The sequence below is a fragment of the Falco rusticolus genome, chromosome 3, assembly GCF_015220075.1.
Source record: "Falco rusticolus isolate bFalRus1 chromosome 3, bFalRus1.pri, whole genome shotgun sequence".
NCBI classification, from domain to species: Eukaryota; Metazoa; Chordata; class Aves; order Falconiformes; family Falconidae; genus Falco; species Falco rusticolus.
Genome location: NC_051189.1, coordinates 111658863 through 111672857, shown reverse-complemented (window position 1 = coordinate 111672857; position 13995 = coordinate 111658863). Strand labels below are relative to the sequence as shown.

General features: G+C 40.2%; 1 protein-coding gene across 6 annotated transcripts in view; it reads right to left on the bottom strand.

Moving 5' to 3' along the window:
- The window catches only part of MTOR (mechanistic target of rapamycin kinase), a 66860-nt gene that overhangs the window by 16987 nt on the left and 35878 nt on the right, over positions 1–13995 (bottom strand). For all 6 annotated transcript variants that reach the window (XM_037382158.1, XM_037382162.1, XM_037382163.1 and 3 more), the window contains 8 exons: positions 13211–13286; positions 11119–11258; positions 8453–8553; positions 7606–7721; positions 6171–6248; positions 5662–5769; positions 3450–3575; positions 2946–3077 (listed from right to left, as the gene is read on the bottom strand). In XM_037382158.1, the coding sequence (XP_037238055.1) occupies positions 2946–3077; positions 3450–3575; positions 5662–5769; positions 6171–6248; positions 7606–7721; positions 8453–8553; positions 11119–11258; positions 13211–13286 (877 nt within the window). The remainder of the gene's footprint in view (positions 1–2945; positions 3078–3449; positions 3576–5661; positions 5770–6170; positions 6249–7605; positions 7722–8452; positions 8554–11118; positions 11259–13210; positions 13287–13995) is intronic.

The window sequence follows — 13995 nt, the reverse complement described above, 5'->3', positions numbered from 1 at the left end:
CAAGTGTTCATAGCTTACAAGCTGCATCTGACTAGGTCACTACTATAACAGAAAGGATCACAAATCTAGACAAGTTTGTCTATAATACGCTATGGCCTGAAAAAACCCCCACCAAACAATTTGAGAAAATAACATCTGCAGGAAAAACTGCAGTTTCCTGACCTTCCCTCTTAATCCCTCAGCTTTAGCTAGGCTTACAGTACACACCAATGGGCTGTGTTGTTTCAACAAATTGAAGTCTAGATTTCTCCTAAGGTTGTTTAAGTACAAATGTACATTGTTCCTTTGTCATCAGATTACACAAGGCAGTAATGCTAAAGCAACCTGCACTACCAAATTTTGAGGGGAGACTCTTTCTGAAATTCCTTGGAAACGATTATGGGGTAAGACCACCTGAAATTAAAAGGTTTAAGAAAAAAGTATGCATGCTTCACTGGAAACAATTAGAGTAAAGCTCTTGCAAGGTCATTTCAGGTCAGAAACTGCAGAATATGCTATTAAGAGTCCAATTTACTTCTGTTTCATCTACAGAAATGAGCTACTTTAGAGTGAGACAAGAATCACCTGAGCTGAAATACCTCATCTATCCCATTGAAATGTCAGCATGCACAAGTCAATTGTCAGGAAAAGGAGTATTAGCCCAGGGTGAAATAAAAGAAAGTATCACACTATTAACATTAATAGGGGGCATTCCACAGCTTGTAACCCAGATAATTGAAGGGGGCAGGTGGGAAATAACAATCTTATGTTCTATTATGTCAGACATTTGTCAAAAATAGACAAAAAGATATTGCCAAGCAGTTAAGTGTCCCTCATATCTAGACAAACCCGATCTGCTCTTCAGTTTCCATTAATATTGAAAACTGATCAGTATAAACTGACAGGCAGAGCACTTAAAGAAAACTTACTGCTTTCAGCCTTAACAACCAAATTCCTAAGTTTGTATGTAGCCTTGTTACAGTGTGTGTCTGCAGAATGCAGCTGCTGGCAAAGGACACTGCTAGAGGAAATGCAATAAGGTTTACTTAAGAAGGTTAATAAGGTTTACTTTAAGAAAAAATTGTTGTGCAGCTCTGCAAGTGCTATGCGGCTGGTTCCTGTCTAGATGTCAGGTTTTCTCCTGCTGGATCTGTCAAGTGCCAAAATGGCGGTAAGGAAAACATTTTAGGTCAACCAAGCAACCCTGAACTCCTCAGCTAGAGAAAATGGTTATTTCCTACCATACCAGCCTACCTCAGTAGCTTATTACTTAGGATACTACATCAAGTGAACACACACAGTTATATAAAACTCTGGTCTACACACATCACTAGGTATAACTACGTATTATTTAGTTAGTAATAGTCATTCAAATAGGACATAAGCATCCACCCAACCATGTAATGCTCCTGGCACCATGAGAATTCCCTAAACACTTTCAAGTGTTTGTTTATACCAAGTACCAAGTCTCACTCCAGACTGCAAACTCTATCGTACCCCAACACAGTTTCTTCTGCCGCAGAGCTGCACCTTTAACCATGAATTTCAAAACTAAGCATCTACTTTCCAAGTGCCACAAAGGACTAAATCATTCAGTCAGCTCTTCCAGCAGAAGAGAGCTCAGAGAAAGGATCGAGACTTGCATGCAGATCTACGATTAGTGCTATCTTGGGTAAAGTATTTGTCCCTCAGCACTGTACACAGCACCCAGTTCTAGAAAGTAAAAGCCCCTAAACAGAGAGTTTATGTACTGTATTTAAGTAGGAAATCATTCAACAATTTAGAGGTGATGATTCTAACCACATCAGTTCCTCCTTCTCATCTCTTCTGCTTTCTAATGTTTTTTCCCCTGTCTTCATGTGCTCCACATACTCTTGCATCAGTTTATTGTAGATACATTCTCTTCCCCCACCCCCTTAATCTTTGTGCCTTCTTTTATTCTGCTTTCTACAAATGCACCAGTTTCCTGCATCTTGTCTTGTTTCTTTATCATAGGTCAAACACAGAGCGTCCACTTTCACTCAAAGGGCAGGCATAGAAGACCTATATATTTCTTGGGTCATTACTGAAGAAAGTAAGAGACCATTACACTGTTTTACAGAGCCAATAGAACAAGGCCTCACCAGCAGCTCCTTCTGTTTTTTAAATTCAAATAAAGAAAAGTTAGGTCATGGCAATGTTCCCATAGCAATGGCTCTGCTCCAGTGCTGGCAATCCCAAAGACAGGAAAAATAAAAAAGATGTGGAAGAATATGAGGATAAATGGAGGCTTTAATGTATATTAAAAAAAAAGATAAGTTATCCAGTCTGGAGCTTATTGGATTTGATTATGTAAATTCTCACTGTGTTGCAATGTCAAAAACATTCACCCTAGGCTCTTTGGAGCCAAATTATTCCCATGACAAAACCCTATGTACTTTTCAGCTGTCTTTCAGTTAGAAATTTTCAGTGATATCCTTAAGACTCAGTTCTGCTCAGCAACTAAGCACAAACTGTTCAGGATACTTTTCTAAAACTGGTAATAAAAAAAAAAACTTATTTCCCTCTTTCAGCATGTAACCCTGACCACAGGTACAGGGCGGAGCGCTGCCAATCAGAACAGTGGACAAAAAGTCAAGTACCAAGCTTACACAGTAAAATTCTGGTGAGGATGGAAGAGCTACCATTGACCATTAATCCTGAGTCCATCCCTTGGGTACCTGATACTGGTTTAGCAAAAATAATCTTTCCACGCAGGAAACAAAATTAGGGCCAGGCCTTCCCTGTCACCACAGAGTTTTAAAGGAAAATGTTAAAAGCTTCTCTTCTGAACAACAATAGGGAAAGGGATTAGTTATTCTTTTTTAGGTGAGCAAAAATAAAACCTTCAGCCTTGACTTTTTGCTGTGGGGATTATAAAGAGCTAACATGCATGCCGCTGCACAAAACCTGAGCAATGAAATGTAGAGTACTATGTTCTTTTGTACCTTACGGGCGCTCTTCCACATGTGTTTCATGTACGCGTAAGTCACTTGGGGATGTACTGTTGGCAGTGGGTGATCCAGCTGTCGAGATGGATCTACTCCCAAAAGCAGGACAAGTGTCTTATGGGCCAGGGCCTGGAGAAAGTTGCAAAGAGAAAAAGCAGGTTAAAACAAGTTCATTCTTACCTCTATTTCATACTGGTCATAGAACTGCCTGCCACTAAAAAATACCTTCAACCCTCTAGATAAAACACAGACATAGCAGCCTTATTACCACACCCTGGACTCGTAAGAATACCATATGCTAAACCGTATGTCTTCACTGGGATCTGAGTGTTACATTCTCATTTCAGTAGCCAACAGAGAGTGCGAAGTCTCTGTTTCAAGTCTTTTTGGTAATAATTCTCACAGTAAGTGTTGAAATAGGATTGTAATGTTCAATGATAACAAACCTCGTATTCTAGATTTGACAGATTTTTTTAGAGGGTAAAGCTTGATAATGCTCACCAGCCTCCCGCTCTTGCCACACAAGCTGGCATACTTGAGCCAAGTTCTCATGTCCTCATGAGGATTCACAACAAGAGATCGGACCATCAATATTCTTTGCCAGTCTTCCACAATTCGTTGACAGCCCTGAGAGGAAAAGGAAGAGAGAACTTTGTTAGTGTTTCATCTGAATCTACTCCACAGAGCCATCAATTCAGAATCCAAAGGGACTTTTCCCAAGATGGAGAGACTTCAGCACCCATAATTCACAGCAGGCCAATATTACAAACTAGCTGGCTATTTCTTTAGCACTGCAGCGTGTGAAGAAGGTTAAGTCCTTGACTTTTACCCTCTGCCGCCATCTCTGTGTTTGCAGTCTAATGAAAACCTCTAATGGCAAAAGAAGAAAAGCTTCTAAAGCAGTAACACATCCAAAAATCAGGAAAGCTCTTCATGCAAGAGAGTCAAGAGTTCTGTAACCCTTATCAACCTAGTTTTAAAGCCTATTTTTGATTTAAACAGTGACAAATCTCAATATGGAGATGGTACAAAAGCAAACGGTTGGAAAGATACATTTGCTATTGCCCTTCTCCTCCTTGCATGTGTTGCTTTTAGAGTCTGGCATGAGTGAAGTGATATTCTGCCAGAAACTCCAGTTCCAAACGCTGTGCTGCTTGTGCAAGCATTGTCTGGTTCTTGTCTGTCTGAACAGAGAGGCACAACAACATTGTCAGTCAGAGCAGGATGAGTCTGTATTTCAAAAGTTCAAGGATGCTACAGAGAAGTAGAACTGTGGAAGACACAGTAACAACCAAAACCATGGTGATTGCTGTAATGGCCAAGTACTTCAGGGTAACAGTGATCTACAGTCCTATCGATTCAGAGACGACTTAGACTGAGTTTTGAGGTAAACAAAAGAATTTCTGATGGCAGCAAGCACCTTAGCACCAAAATATTTAATTCTTTCCCTTTTTTTTTTTCCCAGAATTGAGGGCTGGGAAGTTAGGCAAAGCTTGCTCCCTAACACCTAAATAAACCTCATCTGATAGGCATTTTAAAATTATTAAACAGCAGCTATAAAATGATCAAGAACTGCATGTACTGCTTTCACAACTATAAACAGCTAGCTGTATTCAGACATTACGCTTCCTGTCACTCAGTTTCTTCACCCCAGTGGAATGGTCCTGAGCTTTTCCAGACAGGAATACAGATGGGAGACTAAAAGCTTTGTCACAGTTTCCCAAACAGCTAAAAAATATGCAGCAGCAAGTGCTTTTCGTAAGGAGGCAGATACTGCAGTCACAGTGAAGAACTCTGAATAGGGAGAAATTCTTCCTCAAGCGTATCAAAATTTGGTATAATGAGAGCATTTTTACTCTTATTATGCCTTTCCACCCCCCCACCCCCCCTTCCCTTCCCTTGCAGGAATCACCTCTTTAAACAGTATTCCTACATGTACTACTTCATCTGATGATGTTCATGCTCACTGTAGGAATGCCTCTTGTAAGGAAAAAGACTCAAAGTATTTGGCTGATTTAAATCTTCAGTGGTGCTTTGGATTTTTGCTGCTTACAGTAAGAAAGGCACAAAATTCTCCTTAAATACAGGAACAGCAGCACTGCTAAAAGTCTCTTTTAAGAGGACAAGGCTAATCACATCATTAAGGATGGAAAAGACCTTTAAGACCATTGAGTCCAACCATAAACCTAACACTGCCAAGTCAACCACTAAGCCATGTCCTTAAGTGCCACCAATCAACTGGAAATGTTCTTGTAAGAGGTCAAAAAGGAACAGGACACTTTTACAGGTATGTGAATTCTCAGGCCAGTTTTCCAGCATTGTGAGAGAATTCACTTCTTAAAATGCAGCCAGCCAGGTAAAAAGTTCAAACTAGCCTTATCCAAACCAGTATTTCCAGGTGTGATCCAACAGAGAGATTAGCATCCCTGGAGTTGTTACTAGTGTCTCCATTCTGTACACATCTATTTTCAAGGCTTAAATCACCCTACTAAAGTATCACATCAGTAGACACCAAAAAACCACAACCAACCAAACTAAAACCTCAACCAACCAGGACAAACACAAAGGAGACAGAAAGCATGCAGCTGTGCAAGCATATCTGCTATTGGGATAGAGAAATGAAAAAATTTGCTGAGCCATCACACTGACTTGAAAAGAAGCTGTTCATGCCAACACATCAGCATCTCCATCCTTGATCTTTACAAAGGTGTACCTGCAGTCTTTCCCACCAGATCTGGCGGATGATCTCACGGCGTTCTGGTACAAGTTTATACTGGATAACCTCTTCCAGCTCTGACAGCATCTGGCAGGATACCATAGCCTGAAGGAAACAATCACATTCCATCCCAATCACTACAGAACAAATCTACCTATAATTAAGGAACAGTATTTTGGCATCAAAATCTTAAGTACATATGCTGCCCAACAGGTAAAGGACTGACTGCTATATACTGGTATCTAGATGACCTGGTGATTCAGCTTTCTAAATGTCAATTTTTTTTTTTTTTTTTTGGGTAGTGGTGGTGGGAGCTCACTTTACTGTTTTGTCCCAAACTGCTCCTACAAAGTTGTATTTCTTATCTGACAAGAGCCATTCAGCTTGTAGGCCTACATAGGTCTTGTATTTGGCACAAGTGCTACTCCAAAGTTCTATGCAACTTCTAGAAACAGTCTGAAGAAGCAACGAGAAGAATGAAGGCTGAGAGTTACCCAGTTACTTACCCCATAGGCTCGACTGTAGCTCTCTCCGGCCATGGCAGTCAGCTCAGCATCTAGCAGATCTCTGGCTTTGTCAATGCACTGAAATAGAGCAAGATATCGGGGCAAAAGTGGTATGTTTTATCTAGAGTCAACTGTTGGAACTACTATTCATCTGTTCCATTTCACAAACAAAGCTGGCATTGTTCCCATTCTCCAACAAGAACCACAAAAGGATGCTATCAATATAAAGAATTGACAGGAAAACAGTGTCCAGGAGCAGATACGAGGGTCAAGGGGGCTTTATCACCTGCACAGTCTGAGTTTGTCCTTCTACCAAATCAAAGTTTACAGTATTTCTAATACTACCATCACTGTAGAGATCACTATTAATAACATTTATAAAGGAAAAGGAAAGTTCACATTTTAGTGCAAGAGAGCCAGTTACAAAAAAGCCTTAAGAAATGTATCTTGATAACATACAATCATAGAAAATAGCTTTCACTGTTTTACATGACCCAATAGGTTTTTATGAATTTTACAAGACAGCAAATTCCATTTCTCTTCCTCCAACTAAGACATGCCCTTCGAGCATGAAATAAATCCTGCTCTGGTTCCCGCCATTATATAATCTCTCATGTATAGTTTTTCCTGTTCAAAATGTTAAAGGTTAATCACAAACCTTTGAATGCCTGGCTAATTTTACTGTGCACATCACCCAAAAATCTATGTATGGGTTTTGACAGAGCAGACTGAATTACTCCTTTATCTAAGTTGGCAAGCCGGCACAGAATTCTGAGAAATGGTACTTGAGCTTCCTTGGAAAGTAAACAACATGTTTCACATCTACAGAGGGGAAAAAGTCGCTCTGCAAATCTCCTCTGTGACAAACAAGCATACCAATACGGTTCTGTTTAATAGACTCATGTCTTGCCTTGATTTCTCATCTCAACCTAAGAGTCAAGATTTATCACAGCTACCAGAAATATTAGAGGAAAAGTTGTGGTACATGATATATATGCACACTTCACTGAAAAAGCTGCAACAGCAGACGTGCACAGAACACCCATGAAGAATCTTATGCATGTCTTATGCCATGAATGCCTTTTATCAAGCAGTGCCTTGCAGAATGGAACCTCTGCTGACATAACCCTTGTTTATCATCTGTCTAGAAAACAGACATAAAAGAAGCCTAAGAATGACTAAGGCATTCTTACACTCCACAGCACTGGACCACTACTATCTGTACATATATTCACTGTTGCATTTCTGGAAATACAAGATAAGCTCAGTCACCAAGGTCTAACACATCAATGGAAAAAGGTTATTGGGCAGTTCAGAGGTTATAGACAATTGCTTTAAAATAGTATGTCTTTCCATATATATGTATCTATATATCTCAGTATAGCCTAGTTCATCTTAAACTATGTTTTGGAAAGCCAACAAGGAAGACAATTACCTGCTGGGCCAGTGAGAAAAGGTCCTGATGAAGAGCCAGCACAGCCCTGTAGAAAGCACCATCATGGGTATCTCTTGGTATCATGCACGTGTATTCTTCCATGCTATCCCACTGACCTGCAGAGACAGATATCCTCAGTAACACAACAGCCTCTCTGCAAGATAGGAACAGAACTATGCTACAGTGTTTAGATATCAGCAACTAGTGAATGCGGTGTGGTACTTCTACATTTAAGTCAGCTCTCTGACAGCTTGTCTTTGGCAGACACAGTCTGTGTTATATACAGTAACTGTATATATACATATACAGAGTTACAGACAAGCAAAACCAGGCATTTTTCTCCTAAGCAAATTGTTAAGCTCATGGGAAAGGTTCTTGCATTCCTTGTGATGAAAAAGGAGGAATGCTGACATTTCCAGAACATTTGAAAGAATTAGTGTCCTACAAAGGAAAAGCTGAATTTCTCTCAGCAAAGGCTGGCAGACAGCAAGTATTTTATAAGCTTCCCTAGTAAATATCTGGCCACAAATCTGAGAAATATCATTTATCTCATTTCAAGTCTGAACTATGTTCAATTTAAAGCTAAGTAAAAGGGACCTGCTAAGCAACTGATTATCTGCTCAGACCAATAAGGCAGTCTCTTGTTACTTGAAACCACACTGGAAGACCTTATGTAAATGCAGGTTTACCAAAGGGCTTCAGTGTTGAAATGACACTTACTTCACAACATAAATACTTCTGTTCTTTGATTTTCCTGTTTCTTGTATTTTGTAGTCTGAAGCAAGTTAAAACTATCTGTGCTTCCATGTTGTGGGCTGTCATATACTACCACACAAGGACACATTACCTAGACCCCAGGCAGCAGCAGCAGCCATCCTAGCCATCTTAGCTTGAGTTTCATCATTGACCTGTGTCCACTTTTCACAGCATTGCTGGTGGAGCTGTCCCCTAAAAAGAATCCACAATTCTTGATCAGCAAAAAGCCTCTTTTAAGAATTCCATCTTTTTAAACAACCATTTTCCACAGATGACAGCCAACCCCATTGTTCTTTTTATATAGAGTGGAGAACAGGATTCTTCTCCTCTGGCCGACTCAGATAGGCTAGTCTGATGACAACAATCCTATAATCAGAAAATAATTTCAAGGCACAATTTGACAACACAAATCCAGACAAAAGTTTGCATTTGTCCCTCAGCAATTAGTAATGCCTACTTTACACACTGAACTGTCGGCTCCAGTCTACAAATAGAGAAAAAAAAAACATTCCCAAGGAAAAAAAAACCAAACCACCACCAAACAAGGGATACTTAAATTTTTTTGCAAGTGTCAGTAGAAGAAATATATGATCTGAATAGTTGTGCGTGGCTTCTGCTATCAAACATTTTAGATACATGCATCATCAAGTTTGAAGACAGAGACTAGAGAATCGTTGCTTCTGTAACCTAGTATGAAGACTTGTCATGGCAATACCTCAGAGGGGATCTGAATCTTTCATCTCCAGTGGAGAGGAAGCATCAGGATTTTTTTATATTATTTCTTTCAAATCAACTGTGAATGCTCCATTAATCAAACCCATTACTGCGGGTGCTGCAGTTCCAAAATTTCTCAGGCTGGATACTCTGTAGCAGTGGAAGAGTTGCCAACTGTGAGGGAGGCCAGCTTGTCTTTTCTACTGTCATCCCCTCCTCTCCCCAAAAAGATAAGTTAGTCAAACAGAACCAGTGGGCTGCCACAGGCAAGACAGTCATTCTGACAGCTTAATAGCCCAGGAGGAAAAAAAACCCAAACCAAAACAAATGAAAAAAACGGCCAAACTTTGCAACAGCAGTAAACCAGGACCTCATAGATACCAATAAAGTAGTATGGCTTTTGCAGACATAACTACATTAGAAGATTAATTAGAATATTTTGGCTGTACTTTCAAAACATCACTGCACAGAGTACTGAAATAATGATGCCACATAATATCAGTTCACCATATTCTGCCAAGCAGACTCCAGCAGCACAAGTAGTCAAATTGAACACCACTGAAGAACATCAGCAGCCAAACTATGGAATCCTCAGTCTCACTCAACATGATGTCTCTAGTCAGTTGCAAGGTAGCAGACAGCACTTTGCAAAGGCACTTCTGATTTGTAAAAAACATCTGCATAGAGACGGAGTGCAGTTCCACAACAGCAAGCACACAGATCTTTGTGAGATCGTGATTGCTTTCATCACTACAGACTATTGATTGATGCATAGTATCTAGCTCCAACAGGAAAAACCTACATCCTTTTACAATGTGTTTGTCACTGATATGTGAAGAAGCAGGAGGTTCTGAGAGGACACTTTACACAATACATGTCCTGCAGGAGGGACAAATTCCATAAATCCCAGGTGGGAGCTGCCTACTCCTAGAAAAGATGATTGAGAAACACTCTGTAAGAGGATCTGTTTTTCCTGCTGAAAAAACTACACCCAATATGCTTCACTCTCATCCAGAAACAAAAAGGGCAGAAAAACGCTGTCAGAATTCAGTTTCTCAAACAGCTCTATTTCTCTAACAGTAACATGACTTTAGTGAAGAGGAATCTCCTTACAGTGTGCCATCCCATGGGTTCACGTCAGGACCCATCAGAAGAGTGCTCTAGTGACACGAAAACTTCAGTGGAAAGGCGGAACCTGGACCAAATCACACATGCCCCTGGGTAGAACTGCATGCTACAACGCACAAGATGCCTTCTCCAATTATCTTCTTTGAATTGAACAGGGAGAAAATCAGAAACCCCCAGTTAACTAGCAAGCTGCAAGTTGCTACCAGCTTACCCTCTACAAACACTTGACTCTAATCATCAGTTACATGTTGACAACACATATTTAACACAGGGTTTGAAACACCAAATGTACACAAAGACAATGCTTAATGAATGCAAAAAAAAAAAGTAATAATAAAAAACTCAGCCATCTACAAGATGGGCAAAAGGGTTCTAAAGTGGAAGTAATTTATTTGGCATAATCTTACACCCAGGTAACTATCAGGACACAGACAAGTTCATTAACAGTTGTGCAAAAGACCATATATTCTGGATAGGCGCAGGTCTGACCATGAATAAATACAGAAATCTCTCATGTTTTAATTAGAATTTAAAAGGGAGGGTCACAACGAGCTCCTTTTATGATTGTTTTTGACAAGTGCTCCCTAATTAAGGTTTCCTGCGAGGTCCCCACTATTTACAAATTCTTTCTGTGTTAAAAATGGGGTTGATCTGATTGTAAGACTGCAGATTCTCTTTCAGAAAGATCACAAACTTACCAGAGAGCCCATCCCATAAGGCTTAGGGATGTTATTACCAATTCTGACTTCAATGAATGAAGTGAGCAGTCACTGGAAATACTCAAACTACTAAGCAAGCAGGAGTAAATAGGAATTCAGGCAAAAAAGTTTCACCTGGATGACAGCATCCAGAGAAGACATATGCACTGTTTTTAAAGGCACCATTTTCCTCAGTCTTCAGTCATTTCCCACTTACCATTCACCAAGTGCTTCCAAGCAGCGCATCCGTCCTAACATCAGCTCAGGATCATCTTTGTTTGTGTCCATCTTCTTGTCATAGGCCACCAGAGCATCTTCCCATTCATGAAGCTTTTCATACCATGTAGCCTGAATTTCCTAAGGACAGAGGGGATCAGAATAAATAGCAGGATTAATATTTATCATTCTCTATTAACTACCGCAGCTTCTCCCGAAAATTTCTGTGCCCATGGTGGTCACTAAGCCCTTTTTTCATTCTAAATACCCTCATGGACTTTTGCAATACAGAGAAAAGCCTTGAGCTACTGCAAAAACAGGAATCCTGAGTATTGCTCAACCTGCACAGAAATGAATTCAGGTTTACCAGAGGAATCAATCCAACATCATCCTCCTCTTCAGTGTCAGTAAAATACTAGCTCATTAGTTGATGCTTTTCTTTTTGGAGAGGGGAGTGAGTGGAACAGGAAAATGGTAAATCTAGAAGATATTCTACTTGCCATTGTTGCACATGCTCGCATTTAAACAAGAAAAACAGCGCTGTGTTCAGGAATGGAGTGACCAACTGGAAAAAACCCAATCCCCAAAAGCACACTGTGCATCTGGCTACCGCTAGGCAATTTTTTATTACAGCAGGTAGCATGATGTTGGGGTCTAATCATAGCACTCAAAAGGAAAGGCTACCGTTTGTAACAAAGACTTTAAAAGTAAGCCAAGCAGTGATCCTTATCAGCTGCACAAACTTTTCTTCAGTCTTTGTTTCCAATTTTCAAGAAATGAAATGCCTCAATATATTTTCCATACTTATCTCTGCCAATGTGCTTTTCTGCTCAGTCCTTGGCAGCTCATGTCTTGCTTGACACAGGCTCCAGAATAGATTCTTTTCCCAGCCCTGTGGGCAGGGTCAGTATAAACCACGCACTGCATACCAGGTCTTCCACTTAGGACATTTATATACCAGTCCTTTAACTTCTCAGCTCAGTCATAATATTTCAAGTTCCTGAAAGCAGAGCTCACAGTTCCTCTCGATTTCTTTTCACTGCCTATTCTGGCAAACTCCGTGTTTTGAAGTGCATTTACTGCTAGAACTACATTACTGCTATAAGAGTGAGGTCAGAATTAGGTAACATCGAGCTTTGCTCAATCCACCCAAGGAATCATAAGAAACTGCAAAGATGTTCTGAAGGCCGTACTTCTCCCAGAAAGGACTTCTTTTCCAGTCTAGGTCAAAACCACACATAATCCTACACCAGAGTAATTCCACCATTTTGTGCTTGTACCTGTTCCTACTTTCTAGTGGTTCCTAATCAAAGAGGCTAGTCTATTGTGCTTCCAGGGCTGCCCTCCTTTTCCCAGTCACCCTAAGGCACTGCAAGATTTATGAGAGCAAAATCATCTTTTTAACAAAGTAGAATAGGCAGGAGAGCATAGATGCTTTAGTTCCTGAATGCAAACTAAATGCTTATAAGTGAGAAAAAAAAAAGAAAAAAAAAGGTAAGTTGTGCAGAGGAAGACACAAAATAGATACAGAATGGGGTTATTTTATTTCTGTGAGTAATCAAAATGTAAGGAACTGGCTAATCTACTATTCTCAATAGTATCTGTGAACTCTTGACAGATTCAGGTGCCTCCTACATGAGAGAGGCTAGGGGCACAACTGCCTTTAAATCCTTACCTGGAAAGTGTTGATGCAGTTTGTCAAAAACCCTCAAGCTCAGAACAGGAGCTTACTCCCTCTCTTCCCAGCTTCTCTAAATAAAAGACTTCTTTTGTCAAGTTGCTAGTTGTTCACAGCTGCATTTAGCATCAACAATAGCTGCTAAATTCTCTTCCAAATCAGTTCTTGCAACCTTCCTCAGCTATCTTACCTGTATACAGTGTTTGCCAGTACACAGCTAAGTACACGGCGTACGTCACCATAAGTGGCAAGGCACCTTCAGTATGAATGATGCAAAATTATGAGCAGGGGTAGAACCCCAACATGATTGATTGAAAAAACACAACATGAAAACATGAAAAACCACACAAACCCAACCCCCTACAAAAGCCATCAAAACATAAGACATGAAAAAAAGTTATCCAGCAGGACTCACCAGCTCCCCAAAGTGCTTCATGGCATATTCCAGTACCCCAGCAGCTGCTTCTGGCTGTTGCAGTTTATTGTTAATGCTGAAAAGGTAGGAAGAGAAAGACGATTTAAACACAGCTGGCAATTATTATGGGCTGGTATGAGCTTCTGCTTGATAATACCAAGCTCTGTCATTTAGAAATACCAATGGAACACCCTCCCTTTTGTTTAAAACTTCCAAGTGAACAATTAGACTACATAAGACACACAATGACTACATATTTGCAAAATAATAGGTGCACGCCTATTCTCTGCACATATTCTCAAGACTTGTTACACAAAACAGTAATCACATATGATTATCAATTCTAAATAGCAGCCTGCATAGGGAGAAGAATAGTTGTCAGTAGTCTGAAAGGCATAATTTCTTAAACAGCTGCACTTAAAGAGATTTACAGTACTGATTATTTTTTTCTCCCCTTTCTCTTAAAAAGACCACCAACTGCTTTAAAAATCAGAGCAGAGATTCTAATGATCCAGGAAACAATCTACGTCATAAGAACAGTTGACAAATGTTACCAAGAACACACAGAAAAAGCCCACAACTCGATATGTCTCTGCGCTGGTACTAACTGGTACTGGTGCTGCTCTTTTGCTGGTTTTCAAGAACATGTCAGAAACTCCTGCTGTCACACCTAGTCCTCATTCTGTACCACTGAGGCACCTTGCTTTGCAAGGGCAGCAGAATTTTGTGAAGCACAAGCAAATGGGCTACTCATGAGCCTGGTTCTCCAGTTCAGCAACACAATG